The sequence below is a fragment of the Salvelinus sp. IW2-2015 genome, linkage group LG28 (assembly GCF_002910315.2).
Source record: "Salvelinus sp. IW2-2015 linkage group LG28, ASM291031v2, whole genome shotgun sequence".
NCBI lineage: Eukaryota > Metazoa > Chordata > Actinopteri > Salmoniformes > Salmonidae > Salvelinus > Salvelinus sp. IW2-2015.
The window spans coordinates 2,410,885-2,437,740 of record NC_036868.1 but is presented as its reverse complement, the minus strand read 5'-3'; the positions used below and the strand labels follow the sequence as shown (position 1 = coordinate 2,437,740).

Genomic DNA, 26,856 nt, shown 5'->3' with positions numbered 1-26,856 from the left:
GCAAGCCGCAAAACGGCTAAGCACCTTCCCTCTTGACAACCAACGCACAACCAACGCACATTGCTGTGCAAAAGCAGACCAGGATAGTTATTTCCAACTTCATCCAGCAGTGTTTTAAACTGGCGATCATTTAAGGCTCGAGCAACAATAAAGTTGATCACACGAATGACCAGTGACATCACTTCCCCAAACTGCCGGTCACACATCTGAGCACAAAGTGCCTCCTGGTGTAGAATGCAATGGAAACTTAGGATGGGTCTATTTTCATGTTCACGGAGAAGCGCCACAAATCCTTTTTTATTCCCCACCATACACGGAGCACCATCAGTACACACTGAGAGAAGTTTATCCATAGGTAGATTTTTTTCTTGAGCAAACTCCATGAAAGACTTAAATAAATCCTCACCTCTTGTGGACCCTTTTAATGGCAGAACTGCAAGACTTTCTTCGCGCAGTGTGTCACCAACAGCATATCTTGCAATCACGCTGAACTGCGACAAATGGCTCACGTCTGTTGACTCATCCAAAGCCAGGGAAAAGAACGGCGCTGCATTTATGTCCTTCACTTGCGTTTCCTCCACTTTGTTTGCCATCACGATGGTACGATCATGAACAGTTCTTGCCGACAGAGGCATGTCTTGTATCCGTTTAATTATCTTGTCTTTGTTCGGAAGATCATCAAAAAGTTGATTGGCTACATCCAGCATGAACGTTTTAGCATACTCACCATCTGTGAATGGTTTTCCGTTCCTCACTATTGCTAAAGATCCAGCAAAGCTAGCGGAATTATAGTCACCTTGCAGGGTCCATACGCGGAGTTGCTGCTGGCTAGCTTGCACCCTGCTCAGTAGCTCTTGGCACGCTTTCTTTCTGCTGTCTCCCGCAGGGTATTTTGATGCAAAGGTAGCATGGCGCGTGTCGAAGTGCCGCTTTACATTCGACCGTTTCATCHATGTAATTTTGTCATTGCAAATTAGACACACCGCAGAACCTGCTCTCTCCACAAAGGCGAATTCTTCGGTCCATTCGTCCTGAAATGTACGATACTCGTCATCTTTTTTTCTTTTCGCCATCTTCTTCGTCGAAGGGTTAGCTTTGAGCTAATGACCGAGCAGACTGATTCAAAAGGAGGCGTTTACCTGTTTTACCTAGCAARGGCCAACGTAGGCCAGTATCATTTAATAAAAATATCTGCGAGCCAGATGCAATCATCAAAAGAGCCACACCTGGCTCGGGAGCCATAGGTTCCCGACCCCTGCCCTAGACCCACTCCAATTTTCCTACCGCCCCAATAGGTCCACAGACGACGCAATCGCAATCACACTGCACACTGCCCTAACCCATCTGGACAAGAGGAATACCTATGTAAGAATGCTGTTCATCAATTACAGCTCAGCATTCAACACCATAGTACCCTCCAAACTCGTTATTAAGCTCAAGACCCTGGGTCTCGACCCCGCCTTGTGCAACTGGGTCCTGGACCGTCTGACGAGCCGCCCCCAGGTGGTGAGGGTAGGAAACAAACAACATTGATCCTCAACACTGGGGCACCACAAGGGTGCGTTCTCAGCCTTCTCCTGTACTCCCTGTTCACCCATGACTGCGTGGCCATGCACGCCTCCAACTCAATCATCAAGTTTGCAGATGACACTACAGTGGTAGGCTTGATTACCAACGACGACGAGACGGCCTACAGGGAGGAGGTGAGGACCCTCGGAGTGTGGTGTCAGGAAAATAACCTCACACTCAACGTCAACAAAACAAAGGAAATTATTGTGGACTTCAGGAAACAGCAGAGGGAGCACCCCCCTATCCACATCAACGGGACAGTAGTGGAGAAGGTGGAAAGTTTTAAGTTCCTCGGGGTACACATCACGGACAAACTGAAATGGTCCACCCACACAGACAGCGTGGTGAAGAAGGCGCAACAGCGCACTGGTGCACTTTCCAAAATAGATGGCATTATGAGGAGGGGAAATGATGTGGATATCTTGAAGCAACATCTCAAGACATCAGTCAGGAAGTTAAAGTTATTGACTGTATGTTTGTTTATTCCATTTGTAACTCTGTGTTGTTGTTTGTGTCGCACTGCTTTGTTTTTCAAAAAATTGAAAAAAAAGCTTGGTCGCAAATGGGTCTTCCAAATGGACAATGACCCCAAGCATACTTCCAACGTTGTGGCAAATGGCTTAAGGACAACAAAGTCAAGGTATTGGAGTGGCCATCACAAAGCCCTGACCTCAATCCCATAGAAAATGTGTGGGCAGAACTGAAAAGTGTGTGTGAGCAAGGAGGCCTACAAACCTGACTCAGTTACACCAGCTCTGTCAGGAGGAATGGGCAAAAATTCACCCAACTTATTGTGGGAAGCTTGCGGAAGGCTACCGGAAACATTTGACCCAAGTTAAACAATTTAAAGGCAATGCTACCAAATACTAATTGAGTGTATGTAAACTTCTGACCCACTGGGAATGTGATGAAAGAAATAAAAGCTGAAATAAATCATTCTCTCTACTATTATTCTGACATTTCACATTCTTAAAATAAAGTGGCGATCCTAACTGACCTAAGACAGGGAATTTTTACTGTGATTAAATGTCAGGAATTGTGAAAAACTGAGTTTAAATTTATTTGGCTAAGGTGTATGTAAACCTCCGACTTCACCTGTATTTATATGTGCATATTCTTATTCATCCCTTTACACTTGTGTGTATTAGGTAGTTGTTGTGAAAGAGTTAGATTACTTGTTAGATATTACTGCACTGTCGGAACTAGAAGCACAAGCATTTTCGCTACACTCGCATTAACATCTGTGACCAATAACATTTGATTTGATTTGATTAACAGGTGTGTCTTCTTAAAAGTTAATTTGTGGAATTTCTTTCCTTCTTAAGGCATTTGAGACAATCAGTTGTGTTGAGACAGGGTAGAGGGGTATACAGAAAATAGCCCTATTTGGTAAAACATCAAGTCCATATTATGGCAAGAACAGCTGAAATAAACAAAGAGAAATGACAGTCCATCATTACTTTAAGACATGAAGGTCAGTCAATCTGAAAACATTTCAAGAACTCTGAAAGTTTCTACAAGTGACGTCTTAAAAACCATCAAGCACTATGATGAAACTGTCTCTCATGAGGACCGCCACAGGAAAGGAAGACCCAGAGTTACCTCTGCTGCAGAGGATACGTTCATTATTGTTACCAGCCCAAATAAATGCTTCACAGAGTTCAAGTAACAGACACATCTTAACATCAACTGTTCAGAGGAGACTGCGTGAATCAAGCCTTCATGGTCGAACTGCTGCAAAGAAACCACTACTAAAGGACACCAATAACATGAAGAGACTTGCTTGGGCCAAGAAATATGAGCAATGGACATTAGACCGGTGGAAAATGTCCTTTGCTGTGGAGTCCAACTTGGAGATTTTTGGTTCCAACCGCCATGTCTTTATGAGATGCAGTGTAGGTGAACAGATGATCTCCGCATGTGTATTTCCATGGAGGAGGATGTGTTATGGTGTTGGGGTGCTTTGCTGGTGACACTGTGTGTGATTTATTTAGAATTTAAGGCACACTTAACCAGCATGGCTACCACAGCATTCTGTAGTGATATGCCATCCCATCTGGGTTGGGTTTAGTGGGACTATAATTTGTTTTTCAACAGGACAATGACCCAACACACCTCCAGGCTGTGTAAGGTCTATTTTACCAAGAAGGAGAGTGATGGAGAGCTGAATCAGATGACCTGGCCTCCACAATCCCCCGACCTCAACCAAACTGAGATGGTCTGGGATGAGTTGGACCTCAGAGTGAAGGAAAAGCAGCTAACAAGTGCTCAGCATATGTGGGACCTCGTTCAAGACTGTTTGAAAAGCATTCCTGGTGAAGATGGTTGAGAGAATGCCAATAGCGTGCAAAGCTGTCATCAAGGCAAAGGGTGACTTTTTGAAGAATGTCAAATATAAATTTGTTTCGATTTCTTTTTACTTTTTTGGTTACTACATGATTCCATATGTGTTATTTCATAGTTTTGAATATTCACTATTATTCTACAATGTAGAAAACAGTAAAAATTAAGAAAAACTCTTGAGTAGGTGTTCTACAACTTTTGACTGGTAGTGTATATATACAGTGCATTCAGAAAGTATTCAGACCCCTTGACTTTTTTCTCATTTTGTTATCTTACAGCCTTATTCTAAAATGTATTAAATAGTTTTTTCCCCTCATCAATCTACACACAACCCCCCCCATAATGACGAAGCAAAAACAGGTTTTTAGAAATGTTTGCAATTGTATTTTTTTTTTTAAGAAAGAAATATGACATTTACATAAGAGTTCAGACCCTTTACTCTGTACTTTGTTGAAGCACCTTTGGCAGTGATTACAACCTCAACTCTTCTTGGGTATGACGCTACAAGCTTCGCACACCTGTATTTGGGGAGTTTCTCCCATTCTTATCTGCAGATCCTCTCAAGGTCTGTCAGGTTGAATGGGGAGCATCGCTGCACAGCTATTTTCAGGTCTCTCTAGAGATGTTCGATCGGGTTCAAGTCCGGGCTCTGGCTGGGCCACTCAAGAACATTCAGAGACTTGTCCCGAAGCCACTCCTGCGTTATCTTGGCTGTGTGCTTAGGGAAGGTGAACCTTCGCCCTAGTCGGAGATCCTGAGTGCTCTGGAGCAGGTTTTCATCAAGGATCTCTCTGTACTTTGCTCCGATCATCTTTCCCTCGATCCTGACTAGTTTCCCAGTCTCTGCCGCTGAAAACATCCCCACAGCATGATGCTGCCACCAACATGCTTCACCGTAGGGATGGTGCCAGGATTCCTCCAGATGTGACGCTTGGCATTCAGGCCAAAAAGTTCAATCTTGGTTTCATCAGACCAGAGAATCTTGTTTCTCATGGTCTGAGAGTCTTTAGGTGCCTTTTGGCAAACTCCATGTGCCCTTTACTGAGGAGTGGATTCGGTCTGGCCACTATACCATAAAGACCTGATTGGTGGAGTGCTGCAGAGATGGTTTTCCTTCTGGAAGCTTCTCCTATCTCCACAGAGGAACTCTGGAACATCTGTCAGAGTGACCATCGGGTTCTTGGTAACCTCCCTGACCAAGGTACTTCTTCCCTGGTTGCTCAGTTTGGCCGTGCGGCCAGCTCTAGGAAGTGGTTCCAAACGTCTTCCATTTAAGAATGATGGAGGCCACTGTGTTCTTGGGGACCTTCAATGCTGCAGAAATGTTTTGGTACCCTTCCCCAGATCTGTGCCTTGATACAATCATGTCTCGGAGCTCTACGGACAATTCCTTCGACCTCATGGCTTGGTTTCTACTCTGACATGCACTGTCAACTGTGGGACCTTATATAGACAGGTGTATCGCTTTCAAACCATGTCCAATCAATTGAATTTACCACAGGTGGACTCCAATCAAGATGCAGAAACATCTCAAGGATGACCAATGGAAACAGGATACACCTGAGCTCAATTTCGATTATCATAGCAAAGGGTCTGAATACTTATGTAACTAAGGTATTTCTGTTATTCTCTTTGTTGTTATGGGGTATTATGTGTAGATTGATGAGGACTTTTAACATTTTTATCCATTTTAGAATAAGGCTGTAACGTAACAAAATGTGGAAAAGGGAAGGGGTCTGAATACTTTCCGAATGCACTGTATATATGTACACTATATACCTTCTCAACAAGGGGAAGATTACCAACAGTTCATCTTAATCCTCAATCATTTATTTTTCCTGTAGCCGCCTTAACCTTCAAAAACCTCCAACGCCACATTTAGCACCACCTTAGCACCACGGTAACAGCAGGCCGCCATTTAAAAGCTTGCCATTCAATCCACGCCTCCTATTCCCCACGCTCCCCTACGCCATCCCTCCATCCCCCCTCCGTCACCCCTACTGACCTAAACTGTGATCACATTCATATTTGAGGCCAGACAGCAGCGGAGTGAGTGATGTCCTCATATGTTGAACATCTGTCAGTTAGTTGCGTATGTGTGCCGCATCAACGGTAGCGTCTGTCAGTTAGTTGTCTATGCAGAGCGCGTCAACAGTAGCAGTAGCTCTCTCCGCCATTCAGCCTTGGTTCCATATTCTGCCTCTCCAAGAATCCATCCTATTAAAGTGGCTCTGAATCATTTTAAATGTGAGCTGGGGGAGAATTAGAGGACTCTTGATGAATACTTGGGTGTGGGTTATTCACACACACATGCAAGGGCATACAGTCGTGGCCAAAAGTTTTGAGAATGACACAAATATTAATTTCCACAAAGTTTGCTGCTTCAGTGTCTTTAGATATTTTTGACAGATGTTACTATGGAATACTGAAGTATAATTACAAGCATTTCATAAGTGTTAAAGGCTTTTATTGACAATTACATGAAGTTGATGCAAAGAGTCAATATTTGCAGTGTTGACCCTTCTTTTTCAAGACCTCTGCAATCCACCCTGGCATGCTGTCAATTAACTTCTGGGCCACATCCTGACTGATGGCAGCCCATTCTTGCATAATCAATGCTTGGAGTTTGTACAGAATTTTTGGGTCTTTGTTTGTCCACCCGCCTCTTGAGGATTGACCACAAGTCTCAATGGGATTAAGGTCTTGGGAGTTCTGCCATGGACCCAAAATATCTCAATGTTTGTTTCCCCGAGCCACTTAGTTATGACTTGCCTTATGGCAAAGTGCTCCATCATGCTGGAAAAGGCATTGTTCATCACCAAACTGTTCTGGATGGTTGGGAGAAGTTTCTCTCAAGGATGTGTTGTACCATTCTTTATTCATGGCTGTGTTCTTAAGCAAAATTGTGAGTGAGCCCATCCTTGGCTGAGAACAACCCACACATGAATGGTCTCAGGATGCTTACACTGTTGGCATGACACAGGACTGATGGTAGCACTCACCTTGTCTTCTCCGGACAAGCTTTTGTCCCCGGATCCCCAAACAATCGGAAAGGGATTCATGAGAGACAATGACTTTACCCCAGTCCTCAGCAGTCCAATCCCTGTACCTTTTGCAGAATATCAGCCTGTCCCTGATGTTTTTCCTGGAGAGAAGTGGCTTCTTTGCTGCCCTTCTTGACACCAGGCCATCCTCCAAAAGCTTCGCCTCACTGTGCATGGAGATGCACTCACACCTACCTGCTGCCATTCCTGAGCAAGCTATGTACTGGTGGTGCCCCGATCCCGCAGCTGAATCAACTTTAGAGAGGTCCTGGCGCTTGCTGGACTTTCTTGGGCACCCTGAAGCCTTCTACACAACAATTGAACCGCTCTCCTTGAAGTTCTTGATGATCCGATAAATGGTTGTTTAGGTGCAATCTTACTGGCAGCAATATCCTTGCCTGTGAAGCCCTTTTTGTGCAAAGCAATATGACGGCACGTGTTTCCTTGCAGGTAACCATGATTGACAGAGGAAGAACAATGATTCCAAGCACCACCATCCTTTTGAAGCTTCCAGTCTTTATTTAAACCTCAATCAGCATGACAGAGTGATCTCAGCCTGTCCTCGTCAACACACACCTGTGTTAACGAGAGATCACTGACATGATGTCAGCTGGTCCTTTTGTGCAGGGCTGAAATGCAGTGAAATGTTTTTTGGGGATTCAGTTCATTTGCATGGCAAGAGGGACTTTGCAATTAATTGCAATTCATCTGATCACTCTTCATAACATTCTGGAGTATATACAAATTGTGTGTGTTGGTGTGTGTGTGGTGTGTGTGTGTGTGTTGTGTGTGTGTGTGTGTGTGTGTGTGTGTGTGGTGTGTGTGTGTGTGTGTGTGTGGTGTGTGTGTGTGTGTGTGTGTGTGTGTGTGTGTGTGTGTGTGTTGTGGTAGTTGGCCTAGGCCCTTGTAGTATCATGCTGTGGGATAGGAGGGAGAGGCGGGGACGCAGCAGTATCGTGCTGGGATAGGAGGGGAGAGGCGGGGACGCAGCAGTATCGTGCTGTGGATAGGAGGGGAGAGGCGGGGACGCAGCAGTGTCGTGCTGGTGGATAGGAGGGAGAGGCGGGCCGCAGCAGTGTCGGTTGGATAGGAGGGGAAGGGGGGACCGCAGCAGTGTCTGGTGGTGGATAGGAGGGGAGAGCGGGCCGCAGCAGTGTCGTGCTGGTGGATAGGAGGGAGAGGCGGGGACGCAGCAGTGTCGTTGCTGTGGATAGGAAGGAGAGGCGGGACGCAGCAGTGTCGTGCTGTGGATGAGAGGGAGAGGCGGGGACGCAGCAGTATCGTGCTGTGGGTTAGGGAGGGAGATGGGGACACAGCAGTTCTACTCGGGACTCTGGAGCAATTACTCTTCCTTTGATCACTGAGGCTCCCGCTGTGTCTTAATACTCTGCCGATAATTCCAGCATTCTCCCACTGTCTGCGGATTTGGAGAGTTGTACTCATCTTGGCACATGGATATGGATGCACACACACACACACACACACAACACACACACACACACACACACACACACACACACTCTAACACATTCTCTTTCACTCTATCTCACACCCACACACACACTCTCTGGTAATTTATCAGAATCAACGGGAGCCCTGCTACTCCGAAACACAAAGCCTGTGGCCCTCTACATCCGGAACACAAAGCCCTGTGGCCCTGCTACTCCGGGACACAAAGCCCTGTGGCCCTGCTACTCTGGAACACAAAGCCCTGTGGCCCTACTACTCTGGAACACAAAGCCCTGTGGCCCTGCTACTCCGGACACAAAGCCCTGTGGCCCTGCTACTCCGGAACACAAAGCCCTGTGGCCCTGCTACTCCGCGGACACAAAGCCCTGTGGCCCTGCTACTCCGGAACACAAAGCCCTGTGGCCCTGCTACTCCGGGACACAAAGCCCTGTGGCCCGTGTACTCGGAACACAAAGGCTGTGGCCCTGCTACTCCGGAAGAAACAGCCCTGTGGCCCTGCTACTTCCGGAACACAAAGCCCTGTGGCCCTGCTACTCCGGGACACAAAGCCCTGTGCCCTGCTACTCCGGAACACAAGCCTGTGGCCTGCTACTCCGGGACACAAAGCCCTGTGGCCTGCTACTCGGGACACCAATGCCCTGTGGCCCTGCTACTCCCGGAACACAAAGCCCTGTGGCCCTGCTACTCTGGACACAAAGCCTCTGGTGCCCTGCTACTCCGGACACAAAGCCTGTGCCCTGCTATCCTGGAACACAAGCCCTTGTGGCCCTCTTACTCCGGAACACAAAGCCCTGTGGCCTGTACTCCGGGACACAAAGCCCTGTGCCCTGCTACTCCGGAACACAAGCCCCGTGTGGCCCTGCTACTCCGGGACAAAAGCCCTGTGCCCTGCTACTCCGGGACACAAAGCCCTGTGGCCCTGCTACTCCGGAACACAAGCCCTGTGGCCCTGCTCACTCCGGAACACAAAGCCCTGTGGCCCTGCTACTTCGGAACACAAAGCCCTGTGGCCCTGCATACTCCGGGACCACAAAGCCCTGTGGCCCTGCTACTCCGGACACAAAGCCCTGTGGCCCTGCTACTCCGGGACACAATGCCCTGTGGCCCTTGCTACTCGGGACACAATGCCCTGTGGCCTGCTACTCCGGAACACAAAGCCTGGTGGCCCTGCTACTCCGGAACACAAAGCCCTGTGGCCCTGCTACTCCGGAACACAAAGCCCTGTGGCCCTGCTACTCTGGAACACAAAGCCCTGTGGCCCTGCTACTCCGGAACACAAAGCCCTGTGGCCCTGCTACTCCGGAACACAAAGCCCTGTGTCGCTAACGCCTTGTGGCGTTGTAATGCTAGAGAACGATATGCTAATTCTGTAGCCTGTCTCCCAGATACTGTGAGGATTAGCAATTAATAGGATAAAGGAGGGGTGTTTCTATGAAAACACCATGACAGGTTATGCTCATAAGATAAGCAGGCCCACAAGTTGAGCCTTGTTCCAACCATTGCTTGGTAAAACTACACTGCAATGGAAAACTGTAATTTATATGCACATTTTTGGTATTATCAACATTAAAAAACTCTGAAATGTTTTACTGCAGCATACTGTAAATGATGGTGCATTGTGTTAAAATGGCTGTATTTCTAATGGTACTGTAGAATACAGAATACCGTACCATATCTTTGGAACCCAACACACCTTTTAACCATTAGTGGATGCATGGTATTGTTGTTTCTGGTTCATTAACATATTTTGAGGCTATAGTTATTGCACCAATGAGTGAGTGGTTATAGTGCCTTATTAATTTGAAATGTTTAGGGGACAGATTGGAGTGGCAGCAAGTCTTAAGCCTTAAATGGTTGAGCATTTTGCCATGTCCTTTGGTCTGTTTTGCCCTGTAGTTTGGATTCCTTTGTCAAGGCCTCTAGAAGTGCAAGTGATATAAAACACCAAACGTTCATTCATATTCTGTAATGTCTAAACACTGCCGACCTGCTTGCACCAGGTTATTGTAATTACAGTAAAATACTATGAAATACTCATTCATCCATTCATTCATTCATTATTTCCGATTACGGTAGCATTTACTTTTTTTACAGTATAATAATTTTACTGTATTGTACTGTGTGTCATTACACTATCATATTTATTTTACAGTAGATGTACTGTAATATTAATATAGAATTGTGCTTGTCACCGAGCCTGTAAATTCATGGTAACCCTTTTACAGTGTAGCCACTGAACATTGCCTAGCCTTTGAATTAAGATGAGAATAAATAAGATCAAATTAGATTCTAATTTTATTGATCGCCATGCAGGAAATGTGTCTGCAATATTAAAACATAGAAGTACAATACCAATACAGCTGAAACAGACACAACAACCATCATTCATTTATTTAACATGCCAATCTGATGCCCTTTTTCTTGAAAAACCTAATCTGATCTTCTAACATTTTTCTAACAAAATCACCATCGCAAAGAATGCTATGTAATATATAAGCACTGAACAATACCTAGTCTTTAAATTAATTAACTTCAAAACGAATTAATTCACTTTGCGGTTTTATTTATTTATATAGTTTCTCAGATCTTCTGTCCTTTTTGTCCCCTCCAGGCTCTCCGTACCGGGACAAGATCACCATAGCAATCCTGCAGCTGCAAGAAGAAGGGAAGTTGCACATGATGAAGGAGAAGTGGTGGAGGGGGAACGGTTGTCCGGAGGATGAGAAAAATAAGGAGGCTAGCGCTCTGGGGGTGCAGAACATCGGGGGTATCTTCATCGTGCTGGCTGCAGGGCTGGTGCTGTCTGTGTTTGTGGCCGTCGGAGAGGTCCTGTACAAGTCCAAACAGAACGCTGAACTGGAGAAGGTGAGGTTTATAGGCTTCGTAGAGCATTATATCACTTTAAACTAATGTACTGTTAAACCAAAGTTTATTTGGAATTTACGGTAACATACTGTACCTTTACATACTTAACATACTGTACCAGTAACTTACAGGTAACTGGCTGCCAGTAAGTTACCGTAAAAACATGATTTTCTTTTTACGGTGTAGGTGTCATAGAACATTTATTAAGTCTTGTTAAAAACTGTGCACTGTGCCAGAAAGTATTCATACCCCTTGACTTATTCCACCTTTTGTTTTGTTACAGCCTGAATTCAAAATGGATTAAATAGATTTATTTCTCACCCATCTACACACCCCATAATGACAAAGGGAAAACATATTTTAAGAAATGTAAGCAAATTTATTGAAAATAAAATACGTAAATATCTCATTTACATAAGTATTCACGCCCCTAAGTCAATACATGTTACAATCACATTTGGCAGTGACTACAGCTGTGAGTCTTTCTGGGTAAGTCTCTAAGAGCTTTGCACACCTGGATTGTGCATTATTATTTTCTAAATTCTTCATGCTCTGTCAAATTGGTTGTTGATCATTGTTAGACAACATTTTCAAGTCTTGCCATAGATTTTCAAGCAGATTTAAGTCAAAACTAAATCGGCCACTCAGGAACATTCACTGTCTTCTTGGTAAGCAACTCCAGTGTAGATTTGTCCTTGTGTTTTAGGTTATTGTCCTGCTGAAAGTTTTTAGGATTTTGCCTGTGCTTAGCTCTGTTCCATTTCTTTTTTATCCTGAAAATATCCCCAGTCTTTAAAAATTACCAGCATACATGATGCAGCCACCGCTATGCTTGAAAATATGGAGAGTGGTACTCAGTAATGTGTTGAATTGAATTTGCCCCAAACATTCAGTACAAAATGTGAATTGCTTTGTTTTGCTGTACAGGATTCCTTCTTTTCACTCTGTCAATTAGGTTAGTATTATGAAGTAACTACAAGGTTGTTGAGCCATCCTCAGTTTTATCCTGTCGCAGCCACTAATCTCTGTAACTGTTTTAAAGTCACAATTAGCCTCAAGGTGAAATCCCTGAGCGGTTTCCTTCCTCTCCGGCAACTGAGTTAGGAAGGACGCCTGTATCTTTGTAGTGACTGGGTGTATTGATACACCATCCAAAGCCTAATGAATAACTTCACCATGCTCAAAGGGATAATCGGATGCCTTTCTTTGCGAGGCATTGTAAGGCACCTTCCTGGTCTTTATGGTTGAATCTGTATTTGAAATTCACTGCTCGACTGAGGGACCTTACATATTATTGTATGTGTGGGGTACAGAGATGTTAATTAAACACAATTATTGCACACAGAGTGAGTCCATGCAACTTATTATGTGACTTGGTAGGCACATTTTTACTCTTGAAGATGTTTACTTGCCATAACAAAGGGGTTGAATACTTATTCAATAAAGACATTTCAGCTTTTTAGTTTTAATTTGTAAACATTTCAAATAACATAATTCCACTGTGACATTATGGGACATTGTGTGTAGGTCAGTGTCCCATTTTTTTGTGTGCAATTTAATAGATTTTAAATTCAGGCTATTACACAACAAAATGTGGAAAAAGTCAAGAGGTGTGAATACTTTCTGAAGCAACTGTAGATGCCTCCAAAACCATGTACAAGCTAAATCATACTGGACTACGTAAAGGTTGATATAAAAGGTATTTCCAGCTGGTTCATAACCCTTTATAAAATAGCATGGCATTTGCTTGTGAATGAGTTGTGTAGTGTATAGTATAGTGTATAGTATAGTATAGTATAGTATAGTATAGCGCAGTATAGTATAGTGTGGTAGTACAGTATAGTGTAGTACAGTAGTAGTATAGTATAGTGTGGTGTATAATATAGTGTGGTATTGCGTAGTATAGTATAGTGTAGCGGTGCGTAGTATAGTATAGTGTAGTATGGTAGTAGTATAGTATAGAAGTATATAATACAGTGAAGTAGTATAGTATAGTGTAGTATATGTAGCATAGTATAGTATAGTGTGTTATAGCATAGTATTCATATGTTGCACCTCCGTCACTCGGTCGCGTCATGCCATTGTTATGAATGTTCTCAAGCCACCCTCTACCCGGCGGCGCCATGTGGTCTTGATAAGTCCAGTCATTCTGGACGGCAGCTAACCATTGTTTAGTCTAAAGTACACTATAGTGCCTGGAAATACGATGACACTGCTAAAATAATAAAATGTTTAGCAGGAAACAACTTTGACAGCATTATCATGTCATCAAATTTACTTTAGACCAGGTAATGTTGTCATTAGCCAGCAATGTTTAAAAAACAAAATAGACAGCATTGCTAACGAGTGTCCTCCCCTCAATCTTAGCTAACTATCTACATTTACATTTACATTTAAGTCATTTAGCAGACGCTCTTATCCAGAGCGACTTACAAGTTGGTGCATTCACCTTGATGATGTCAGTGGAACAACCACTTTACAATAGTGCATCTAACTCAAGGGGGGGGGGGGGGGGTTAGAAGGATTACTTTATCCTATCCTAGGTATTCCTTAAAGAGGTGGGGTTTCAGGTGTCTCCGGAAGGTGGTGATTGATTCGCTGACCTGGCGTCATGGGGGAGTTTGTTCCACATTGGGGTGCCAGAGCAGCGAACAGTTTTGACTGGGCTGAGCGGGAGCTGTCTTCCTCAGAGGTAGGGAGGCGAGCAGGCCAGAGGTGGATGAACGCAGTGCCCTTGTTTGGTGTAGGGCCTGATCAGAGCCTGAAGGTACGGAGGTGCCGTTCCCCTCACAGCTCCGTAGGCAAGCACCATGGTCTTTGTGCGGATGCGAGCTTCAACTGGAAGCCAGTGGAGAGAGCGGCGAGGGCCGCGGGTGACGTGAGAGAACTTGGGAAGGTTGAACACCAGCGGCTGCGGCGTTCTGGATGAGTTGTAGGGTTTATCGCACAGGCAGGGAGCCCAGCCAACAGCGAGTTGCAGTAATCCAGACGGGAGATGACAAGTGCCTGGATTAGGACCTGCGCCGCTTCCTTGTGTGAGGCAGGTCGTACTCTGCGAATGTTGTAGAGCATGAACTACAGGAACGGGTCACCGCCTTGATGTTGGTTGAGAACGACAGGGTGTTGTCCAGGATCACGCCAAGGTTCTTAGCGCTCTGGAGGAGGACACAATGGGAGTTGTCGACCGTGGATGGCAAGATTATGAACGGGCAGTCCTTCCCGCGGGAGAAGAGCAGCTCCGTCTTGCCGAGGTTCAGCTTGAGGTGGTGGTCCGTATCCACACTGATATGTCTGCCAGACATGCAGAGATGCGATTCGCCACCTGGTTATCAGAAGGGGAAAGGAGAAGATTAATTGTGTGTCGTCTGCATAGCAATGATAGGAGAGACCATGTGAGGATATGACAGAGCCAATGACTTGGTGTTATAGCGAGAATAGGAGGAGGGCCTAGAACAGAGCCCTGGGGACACCAGTGGTGAGAGCACGTGGTGCGGAGACAGATTCTCGCCACGCCACCTGGTAGGATCTAACGTTATACTGCATTTAAAGTCAATCTGGCATTATCAAAATGATTTAAAAAGTTTTTCCTACTAATTATTTGCCTCCTTTTTGAATGCATTGTAGTTTCCAAGCCACTGTAATGCACTTTTGATAAAATCTTCATCAGCGCTCGATGCATTGAGTAGAATGCACAGTTTGGCATTAGTCCAAAACGAACGTTCGAAAAATTATTTCTGACAAAACATGCAACCCATGAAATAGTGTAGTGTAGTATACAGTACCGTTCAAACGTTTGGGTCACTACAAATGTCCTTGTTTTGAAAGACAAGCAACATTTTTTGTTTCCATTAAAATAACATCAAATTGATCAGAAATACTGTGTAGACATTGTTAATGTTGTAATTTATTATGTAGGCTGGGAACGGCAGATTTTTTAATGGAATATCTACATAGGCGTTACAGAGGCCCATTATCAGCAACCATCACTCCTGTGTTCCAATGGCACGTTGTGTTAGCTAATCCAAGTTTATCATTTTAAAAGGCTAATTGGATCATCAGAAAACCCTTTTGCAATTATGTTAGCACAGCTGAAAACTGTTGTTCTGGGCAGATTTGCAAAGGCAGAGTTGCAAAGAAAAAAAGCCAGACTGGCCAATTAAAAATAAAAGATTAAGATGGGCAAAAGAACACAGACAGCTGGACAGAGGGAACTCTGCCTAGACGGCCAGCATCCGGAGTCACCTCTTCTCTGTTGACGTGGACTGGTGTGTCTTGCGGGTGCTATTTAATGAAGCTGCCAGTTGGGACTTGTGAGGCGTCTGTTTCTCAAGACTAGACACTCTAATGTCATGAGATTACGATGTTATGATGTTATAAGGTTATGATGTATGATGTCATGAGGTTACGATGTTATTGATGTATTGAGGTTACGATGTCATGATGTTATGAGGTTATGATGTCATGATGTTACGATGTTATGATATTATGAGGTTTGATGTTATAAGGTTACGATGTTATGATTTATAAGGTTAATGTATTAGGTTACGATGTTATAAGGTTATGATTTATAAGGTTATGATGATAAGGGTTACGATGTTAGATGTTATAAGCGTTACGATGGTATTAGGTTACGATGTTTAATAGTTTATGATGTTATAAGGTTACGCGATGCGTATTAGGTTACGATGTTATATAGGTTGCGAAGTATGAGGGTTACATGTTATGTTATTGAGGTTACGATGTTATGTCATGAGGTTACGATGTTATGATGTTATGAGGTTATGTGTATAAGGTTACGATGTTTATGAGGTTCGGATGGTATTAAGGTTACGATGTTATAAGGTTGCGAAGTTATGAGGTTTACGATTTGTAAGGTTACAGTGGTATTAGGTCGTGTTATAAGTTACGATGGTATTAGTTACATGTTATAGTTACGATGGTATTAGGTTACGATGTTATTAAGGTTACGATGGTATAGGTTACGATGTTATAATGGTTACGATTGGTATTAGGTTACGATGTTATAAGGTTACGATGGTATTTAAGGTTAGGTATGATGGTTATAGGGTTGCGAAGTTATAAGGTTGCGAAGGTATGAGGTTACGATGTTATGTTATTGAGGTTACGATGTTATGTCATGAGGTTACGATGTTATGATGTTATGAGGTTATGATGATATAAGGTTACGATGTTATAAGGTTACGATGGTATTAGGTTACGATGTTATAAGGTTGCGAAGTTATGAGGTTTACGATGTTATAAGGTTAGGGTGGATTAGGTTACGATGTTATAAGGTACGATGGTATTAGGTTACGATGTTATAAGGTTACGATGGTGATTAGGTTACGATGTTATAAGGTTACGATGGTATTAGGTTACGATGTTAGAAGGTTACCGTATGGTATTAGGTTACGATGTTATAAGGTTACGATGGTATTAGGTTATGATGTTATAAGGTTGCGAAGTTATGAGGTTACGATGTTTATGTCATGAGGTTACGATGTTATGATGTTTATGAGGTTACGATGTTATTGATGTTATAAGGTTTATGATGATATAAGGTTTACAATGGTATTAGGTACGATGTTATAAGGTTACGAGTGGCATTAGGTTATGATGTTATAAGGTTGCGAAGTTATGGGTTACGATGTTATGTTATGAGGTACATGTTATGAGGTTATGATGATATAAGGTTACGATGTATTAGGTTACGATGGTATTAGGTTACGATGTTGTTATGAGGTTACGATGTTATAAGAAATGTTTATGTCCTCTAGACCACCAAAGGTGGTGGTAAAAGCACAGTTTTCTCATGTTCTCTCACCCTCTTTTCTCATGTTCTCGCTCTGGTCCTCCACATCCCTCTCCCCTCTCACTTCCCACTCTTGCCCTCTATCTTCCCCTCCCCTCTCCTTCCAGCTTCCTTTCTCCCCTGTTCACCTCCCTCTTTCCTTGCCTCTAACTATTCACCTCCCTCTTTACTGTCCTCTAACTGTTCACCTCCCTCTCCCCGTCCTCTCACTATTCACCTCCCTCTCCCCCGTCCTCTCACTATTCACCTCCCTCTCCCGCTCCTCTCACTATTCACCTCCCTTCTCCCCGTCCTCTCACTATTCACCCCTCTCCCCCGTCCTCTAACTATTCACCTCCCTCTCCCCCATCCTCTAACTATTCACCTCCCTCTCCCCGTCCTCTCACTATTCACCTCCCTCTCCCCGTCCTCATCCTAATTTCACCTCCCTCTCCCGCCATCCTCTAACTATTCACCTCCCTTCTCCCGTCCTCTCACTATTCACCTCCCTCTCCCCGTCCTCTCACTATTCCACCTCCCTCTCCCCCGTTCCTCTCACTATTCACCCTCCTCTCCCCGTCCTCTCACTATTCACCTCCCTCTCCCGTCCTCTCACTATTCACCTCCCTCTCCCCCGTCCTCTCACATTCACCTCCCTCATCCCCGTCCTCTTCACTATTCCCTCCCTCTCCCCGTCCTCTCACTATTCACCTCCCTCTCCCCGTCCTCTAACTATTCACCTCCCTCTCCCGTCCTCTCACTATTCACCTTCCCTCTACCCCGTCCTCTCACTATTCACCTCCCTCTCCCCCGTCCTCTAACTATTCACCTCCCTTCCCCCGTCCTCTCACTATTCACCTCCCTCTTTACTGTCCTCTAACTATTCACCTCCCTCGTCCCCGTCCTCTCACTATTCACCTCCCTCTACCCCGTCCTCTCACTATTCACCTCCCTCATCCCCGTCCTCTCACTATTCACCTCCCTCTTTACTGTCCTCTAACTATTCACCTCCCCTCTCCCCGTCCTCTCACTATTCACTCCTCTTTACTGTCTCTAAACTATCACCTCCCTCTCCCCGTTCCTCTCACTATTCACCTTCCTCTCCCGTCCTCACTATTCACCTCCCTCTCCCCGTCCTCTCACTATTCACCTCCCGCTCCCCCGTCCTCTCACTATTCACCTCCCCTCCCCGTCCTCACTATCACCTCCTCTCCCCGTCCTCTTCACTATTCACCTCCCGCTCCCCGTCCTCCTCACTATTCACCTCCCTCTCCCCGTCCTCTCACTATTCACCTCCGCTCCCCCGTCCTCTCACTATTCACCTCCCTCTCCCCGTCCTCTCACTATTCACCTCCGCTCCCCCGTCCTCTCACTATTCACCTCCCGCTCCCCCGTCCTCTCACTATTCACCTCCCTCTCCCCGTCCTCTCACTATTCACCTCCCGCTCCCCCGTCCTCTCACTATTCACCTCCCTCTCCCCGTCCTCTCACTATTCACCTCCCGCTCCCCGTCCTCTCACTATTCACCTCCCTCTCCCCATCTCTAACTATTCACCTCCTCTTTACTGTCTCTAACTATTCACCTCCCTTCCCCGTCCTCTCACTATTCACCTCCCTCTCCCCGTCCTCTCACTATTCACCTCCCTCTTCCCATCCTCTCACTATTCACCTCCCGCTCCCCCGTGCCTCTCACTATTCACCTCCCTTCCCCATCCTCTCACTATTCACCTCCCTCTCCCCGTCCTCTCACTATTTCACCTCCCTCTCCCCGCCCTCACTATTCACCTCCCTCTCCCCCGTCCTCTCACTATTCACTCCCGCTCCCCCGTCCTCTCACTATTCACCTCCCTCTCCCCGTCCTCACTATTCACCTCCCTCTCCCCGTCCTCTCACTATTCACCTCCCGCTCCCCGTCCTCTTCACTATTCACCTCCCTCTCCCCAATCTCTCACTATTCACCTCCCTCTCCCCGTCCTCACTAATTCACCTCCCTCTTCCCATCCTCTCACTATTCACCTCCCTCTCCCCATCCTCTCACTAGTTCACCTGCCCTCTCCCCCGTCCTCTCCTATTCACCTCCCACATCCCCGTCCTCTCACTATTCACCTCCCCTCTCCCCCTCCTCACTATTGCACCTCCTCTACCCACGTCCTCTCACTATTCACCTCCCTCTCCCCCGTCCTCTCACTATTCACCTCCCGCTCCCCCGTCCTCTCACTATTCACCTCCCTCTACCCCGTCTTCTCGCTACCTCATCTTCTCTCCTCTGCCTCAACCTCTCTACAACGCTCCCCTCCCCTTCTACCCCCATCCTCCTCCTCTCACACTCCCTCTCTTACTATCACCCTCTACCAGGGTAGTCTCAATGTATCAGTGGGTTAGACCATGGTACTGACAAACTCCAGTGTGGGTTTGCTTCCTGCATGGACTACATAGACTGATTATGTGTCAGTTAATGTCGCCAGTTCTGTACGTATTTTACCCTCAACCCTCTTCCTCCCTCTCCCCTCCCCTATCCCCCTCTCCAGCGCTCCTTCTGTAGTGTCATGGTGGATGAGTTGCGTGGCTCCCTGAAGTGCCAGCGGCGCCTCAAACAGAAGCCCCAGCCGCCGGTCATTGTCAAGACCGAGGAGGTCATCAACATGCACACGTTGAACGACAGGAGACTGCCGGGCAAGGAGACCATGGCGTGATGGGGGTCAAAAGGTCAAGAGAAGGTCAAAAACACCCGTCAAGGTCAAATACACAGCCAGAGGATCTGGAGGGGTTGAATGAATGTTTACGCAATGTTAACGTAACCCGAAACTATATTGCATTTGCCCCCAGCTTTGGTAGTATGGTAGAGATGTTTCCTGTGGAAATGTAGACTGTCACCTCACTGTGACCGACGCTTTGTGAAAGAGACTTTTTGGAGGATTGTGGGGACAAGTTAAAGGATTGTGAGATGGATCTCAATGGGGATTGAAAGGGAAGAACTCAAAATGCAGGTCTGTTGAGACTGTATTCACAGTCAGTGACTTGACACACACACACAGAAACACACCTGTTCAGAGCATCACACTACACTTTGAGACCATAACATCCCAAGAAATGAGTTGTTGTTTTTCTGTTGATGTCATTAACAATATTGTCAAATCTGTGTGTGTGTGTGTGTGTGTGTCCAGTCGATCAAAATGGATCTCACTACAGGTGATTATGATACGGAATGTTACAAAGTGCCAAATGTTGAATAAGAACTGTATAAAGAAAATAGAAAGGATAGCCAGTTTCTAAAATATGTATTTATTTCATTTTAAATCATTGATGTTGATTGATCTCCCTAATACTCATTGTTTATCTTCTGTAATGCCTTTATTGTGACAAAGTTCAGCCATCATAAAGAACTGATATATTACTTTCAATGCCTCCACCAACATGCTGTACAGTGTCAAAAATAACATTACAGTCTGCCATTTGGAGTCAATATCCACTGTTTAAAGGCAGGATTTCTACAAACAAAAAAAGGTTCTTTTTGTATGCAGACAAAGTTTTGTAGTACTTTCTATCAGAGTAGCATTCTCTGTGGACTTCACATAGTGTATGTAGCAGGTGCCAACTTGGGTGCCAACTTGGGTGCCAACTTGGGGTGTCAACTCCTAATTCTGACTACTGCTGATTCAGGGCCCTCCCCCGGTCTGGGGCCTCCTCACTGTGCCGTGTAGGGCCCTTCTCTCCTCCTCTGGGAGGGCCACACTGTCTGCTCTATGGGGCCGTTCTACAGCTGCCTCCCCATCTCCCTACTAAACCTAGCTTACATAGCTACACAGTGGTTGTCTCAATAATTGGAACTCCTTTTCTCTATGACCACTGATCTGGTAGGACTTGACAGGTGGAAGCAATATGGTAAAAACCTATCCAGTCTTTTATTCTATCAATGGTCATGAAGGATGGAGGGTGTGCTAGTTCAGAGTAGGATGAAGTTGCCCCTAGATGCTGATAGTGGGTCACTTTTGCATTTTCCCACTAATGGTTAAAGAGCGGCTGAACTCACCGATTCCATATGTTTCTCTGCTGCTAATTAAGAAAAATGAGATTTGAGTCTTGGGGTTGTTGTTCAATGTGGGTGTGTTATGTTCACTTTATCGTACCCTTGCAGTTACTGTTGTTTGTCCCTCTTGAGTCACGGTAGCAACAGTATAGCCACTAGCACTTCCTCAAAATAGTCAGAATTCATCTAAGATAAATCAAGAAATGTGTAATGAATTTTGACGTTTTTGCCAAGGATTTTTTTTGTATTTTTTTTTTTACATCTTGCTAAGGTGTTTGGTGCAATATTTCAAAAGTTAAAAGATGTGCATGAAAAAGTCAGTGGACTGCAGACAGTATTGAGACAGCTGCTGCTGGCTGCGCGCAGGACTGATTTCTGAGAACATGTCTACAACTTCATCATCAGCAAGCTGTCGAGCTATCGTAAATAAAGCACAAGCTGCTACACAGTGTTTATCAGTGCCCAAAATCACTAGCTAGATAAGTTCCATCTCTGTGTATGTCAATGAAGCTCGTTAGTAGTAGCAAGCAGGCACATAGAGCCGGCAGGCCACGTTAGCTAAATCAGCTTATCAAGCCGCTGGAGAGTGGTGACGTGACGTGCTTCGGTGCCGTTTCGTTTTTTACAACTTTCTCACTATCTATTACCACAGTGTGGGTCTGGCAGTCTGTTTATCTGGCAGTGTTTCATAGGGAATCACGTTACAAAACAGGTCGGGGCTGGACACAAGACGCTCGAGAATGGGTTTTAATATTGACAAGTGGCAGTTGAGATGCAAGTGCGCATCATCTCAATTTATTTTTCCCCAAAACACTTGCAGACACTATGAAACACATCAGAAAACAGCCACTCTTTAAAGGGCTTTGGGGCCAAGTGTTCTTTCAACATAACATTGCTGATGTCTTGTCTTATGTGAACGAGTCCGAGTCCGAGTCCGAGGCGCTGCATAATGGACAGAGTTGTCTCACTGTCTGGAGGTTCACTGCTATGATTGGATAGAGTGCAATCAGCGCAGCTGATTCTCCGTGCATTCTCCCTAGGTGTTACCATCCCGTGTTAGTGGGAAAGTGGGCATGTAATCCAAACCAAACGCTCATGTAATTTGTGACAACCTCAGTTACACAAATCTCACAAAATTCAGTTTTGGAATATACTGACCCAAATTATTCTACTTACACTTTTTAATCAAGTGGCACTGGAATAAATGTTTCTGAATAATATGGATGCCGCACAGAGAAGTCGTTTGTTGCGTTCAGTTGCCCTTTGAGGTTAGGATTGGGGGAGGGGAAGCTGATCCTGATCTGGGGGAAACCCCGGAGCGTCTCATTCCTTAATAAATGGTCCATCCCCAGAATAGAAAATGCAAAATACAAAGGTTGATGTTTCTGAAAATATTTGTGCTGTACATGAATGAATGAAAGTAGAATTTATGAGTAATTTCAAGAAACCATTTAGGAACAATAGAGGGGTTCCATGCGTTGTTTTTGTTCTACCAGTATTGCTTGTCATTTTCTACCTGCTAGATTCAGTGGTACAACGTGTAATGGTTGAATAATAATTTGGAAGATTTATCAGAAAATATCCAATTGTATTGTCCCCCAAAAAATGAGGTAATAGAATTTATTTGACATTGATGCAAGGTTTTACAACAAAATATATAATAAAAAAAACTCATAACTATTCATTTGTTTTTGATACTATATTTATCTTTGTAAACTGTTTAACCTTTATTGTTGCTGTGTGTGTGTGCGCGTGTGTGTGCGTGTGTGTGTGGGCGTCCGTGCAAGATCAAATCTACACATTGTATGATGTTCAACTAAGTACACACAATGAAGTCATTCTGATGCATGAATAACAAGAACATGTCTGTGTATTCTGTGCATAGCGTTCCCCTCTTGTGTGTTGTGTGTGTGTGTGTGTGTGTGTGTGTGGTGTGTGTGTGTGTGTGTGTGTGTGTGTGTGTGTGTGTTGTGTGTGTGTGTGTGTGGTGTGTGTGTGTTGTTGTTGGTTGTGTGTGTGTGTGTGTGTGTGTGTGTGTGTGTGTGTGTGTGTGTGTGTGTGTGCGCGCATATAGAACTCCTTGATAAAGCTTTCCTGTCCATGGGTCTCCACAGAGCCCTCCTTGGTGTGTCAGCGCAGGGCCATGGCTTCATCCCCACTGAGGCCCCTTCAGGGCCAGGTAACAGGCCAGGAAGGTGCCTGTTCTGCCCGCACCAGCCTTACAGTGGATCGCCACCGGTTGGGAAAAACATCATGGGTCCGTTAGTTATCGGGTACCGACTGTATTAGGGTACCTGATACTTATATAAGGACACATAACATATTCAAAACCCGAACATACTGCATTCACAAGCAGTACATAAACATTTCATATGTCCACAACTGTTTATACTGTTTGTCATATATTGCAGTTGTTTGATGTGTTTTATAGCTTATGCACTGCTTTGGATGCAATGTGTATGAGCTCTGAATATGTTATGAAGCTCTTAGGTAGGTAACCTTCAAGTTAGGTGTGTCGTGGAAATGTCAATACTGAGTGAGACTTAGACAATTATTCAAGCAATCATCTTTATTTAACATAGACTAATTATTGCAATAATGAAGCCGTCGACCACACACTCTGAAGTATGTGTTGCTGAGAGCTTAACATTTACAGAAATGCAGCGTTCTTTTTATAAGGAAAGGGGGATACATAATCAGTTGTCCAACTGAAATGTGTCTTCCACATTTACATTTTAGTCATTTAGCAGACGCTCTTATCCAGAGCGACTTACAGTAGAGTGCATACATTTTACATACTGAGACAAGGATATCCCTACCGGCCAAACCCTCCCTAACCCGGACGACGCTATGCCAATTGTGTGTCGCCCCACAGACCTTCCGGTTGCGGCCGGCTGCGACAGAGCCTGGGCGTGAACCCAGAGACTCTGGTGGCGCAGCTAGCACTGCGATGCAGTGCCCTAGACCACTGCGCCACCCGGGAGACATTTAACCCAACCCTTCTGAATCAGAGAGGTGCGGGGGGCTGCCTTAATCAACATCCACATGACTGCCTTGCTCAGGGGTAGAACAACAGATTTTTTACCTTGTCAGCTCAGGGATTCGATCCAGCAACCCAACGCTCTAACCACTAGGCTACCTTCCGCCCTTATATAGTAGACCTAAAAATGCTTAATCATGGCTGGTTCCACCCCTCCCATGCAGACCAAGGGGCATCATAAGCCACTCTGGGTTCATCTCCTGGTCATCTGCCTCTGGTGTTGTTTTTAACCCCACCGTGTCTTAGTTTGCCAGATGCCAGGATTATTAGGAATACTGAGGCTTTGTTCTGCTCCTCCAGGCTCTCTCTATCTCGATGACACACACCACATCTTGTCTATGGAATGCAGGCTCAGTCTGACCGGAGACGTCTCCCTCACATGCACCACTAATCATAGAATGGAATGTGGCTGTTGGTTTTAATCACCAAGACATCAGTCATTTGTCAGCTCAAGCTATCTCTAGTAAAATCATACCCCCAGATTAGCTGCAGGGTGCTGGAGTGGAGACCATAAAACACAGCATTAGTAGGACAGAAATATCTTACTGTTGGTTAAGTAAATAATTGTTAAATATCCAACAAATTAGGTAAATATGTAATTTTTCTGTCATAGGTGCTGCCAAATAAACACATACATACCTCCCCTCTGGCTGGATTTTTTTGTTTTTGTGTGGGTAACTTCTTGCAATTCAACACATTTTGCCATGAGGCTGAGTGAAAATGTTGCTGTTTTAAAACGAATTTCCTGACATTCTAGACATTTTGCCATGGGGCAGAGATAATGTTTTTTCAGTTTCATAGCTAATCTCATGCTATTCTACACATATTGCCATGAGGCTGAGAAAATGTTGCAGTTTTAAAGCTAATTTCCTGTAATTCTAAACATTTTGCCATGGCTTATGGCATGTTCTTGTGCTATCTGGGGGCCCCAGGCTTTTTAAAATGTGTATTTTATTTAACCTTTATTTAACTAGGCAAGTCAGTTAAGAACACATTCTTATTTTACAATGACGGCCTACCCCGGCCAAACCCTCCCAATACCTTGATGACGCTGGGCCAATTGTAATCCGCCCTATGGGACTCCCAATCACGGCCGGTAGTGATACAGCCCGGGATCAGACCAGTGTCTGTAGTGACGCCTCTAGCACTGAGATGCAGTGCCTTAGACCGCTGCGCCACTCAGGAGCACTACCCACAAGAAGTTTCCTGGTCTCACGGAGTCGCTAATGAGACGAGACAAAAAGTTTCCTGGTCTCACTGAGTCGCTAATGAGACAAAACAAAGAGACCTTAAAGAGATAGTTCACTCCGAAATCAATGTCTAAAGAATGTTTGGAGATCCCAAAAAATGTGAGTGAACTGAACTGTCCCTTTAAGCGTACAGGTAAACTCATTCTGTGTTTAGTCTAGTTCAGCTCATTAGTTAAGTGTTCCTACTTATTATGTGGGTGTCATTCTTGTACACCAGCAATAGTTTTGATAGAAAAGGGAAAGTGGTATTACCATATCTAATATTACATTACACATTACAATAGGCTTCATCATCCTCATCTTACCTGAAAGATGGCCCAAATAGAATGAAAATAAACAGAGCCCAACAGGTGGTGGAGTCAGGACAGGATAACAACTATGATGGCTTTGGTTACCGGGGTCTTAAATACGTCTGCACTGTGGGATGCGTGTCATCGTGTCATATCCACTTAGCGTTTCAGGTGTTTCACAATCCACCTGGGATGTTGCCTAGGACAACTAGCAAAAGAGAAAAGGAAATCCTAGAATATCAGAGTGAATTTCACTTTTTGATCTTCTCAGTTCTTTGATGGCAATGTATCAGCCAGAAAGACCATCATCCATTTACAGATATCCAACAATTTTTTTAACTTTTCTTTTTACAACCAACGGGATTACTGTTTTATCTAAGTGTTCTATCATCATCACTATGGATGTCACATATTATAACTGTCTGAGAGGACAGAGAAAAAATGTCTGGAATCGGTTGAAGAGAAATCAGGTAGAATATATGAGGATATTTAGCGTGAGGCGGTGAAGTTCTCTGGAAAATATTCTGTCTGTCTGTGTGTTTACATCTCTGCCCGTCTGCCCGTCTTTACATCTGTCTGTCTGCCTTTCTGCTTGTCTGTCCTTCCGTCTGTCTGTCCGTGCAGCCACAGAGGTAAGTGTAATCTGACAAGTGCCGTTCTTGAAGGTTGTTACTTCTCGCGCAAATGGGGAGAGGTTCAGGATTTTTCTGACAGCGTACATTCTGAAAGTAATGATTAATAGCGTTTTCCAAGGCACAACAACAGGAGCGAAACCACCCGCTCTGCCCTCCACAGTGACAGGGAAGGTCAGGGAATGTGCCAGTGCATTCAGTGGGGAGCGAGTTAGTCTGTCACACTTATTTCCATCACATTATGGCTTCTCGATGGTGTATGGCTTCTATTGGGAAAGTATCCTCCTTGTACAAGGTCTTGGATGTTACACACAAACAGGAAGGAGAATGATATGTCGGTGTTGGAGAAGTTCAAGTGCCGTAAACGTCTTTCGTTTCATAATGTTTGTTCCAATTGCTTAGCCTACCAACCATCCATGGCCCAGGAGAAAATGAAAAGGTCAAAGAAAAACACTGCAATTTTTCCATTTAGCTATGGCACCGTGAGTACTCAGAGTCCAAGGATATATATAATTCTAAAAACCAGGACAAATGG

The 26,856-nt window shown here is 44.8% G+C and overlaps 1 protein-coding gene across 1 annotated transcript in view; it reads left to right on the top strand.

Moving 5' to 3' along the window:
• The window catches only part of LOC111954059 (glutamate receptor ionotropic, kainate 2), a 132,280-nt gene extending 109,491 nt beyond the window's left edge, over positions 1–22,789 (top strand). The window contains exons 15-16 of the mRNA XM_070435734.1: positions 11,038–11,291; positions 19,611–22,789. Of these exons, the coding sequence (XP_070291835.1) occupies positions 11,038–11,291; positions 19,611–19,775 (419 nt within the window). The 3' untranslated portion in view covers positions 19,776–22,789. The remainder of the gene's footprint in view (positions 1–11,037; positions 11,292–19,610) is intronic.
• The last annotated feature ends 4,067 nt before the right edge of the window (positions 22,790–26,856 follow it).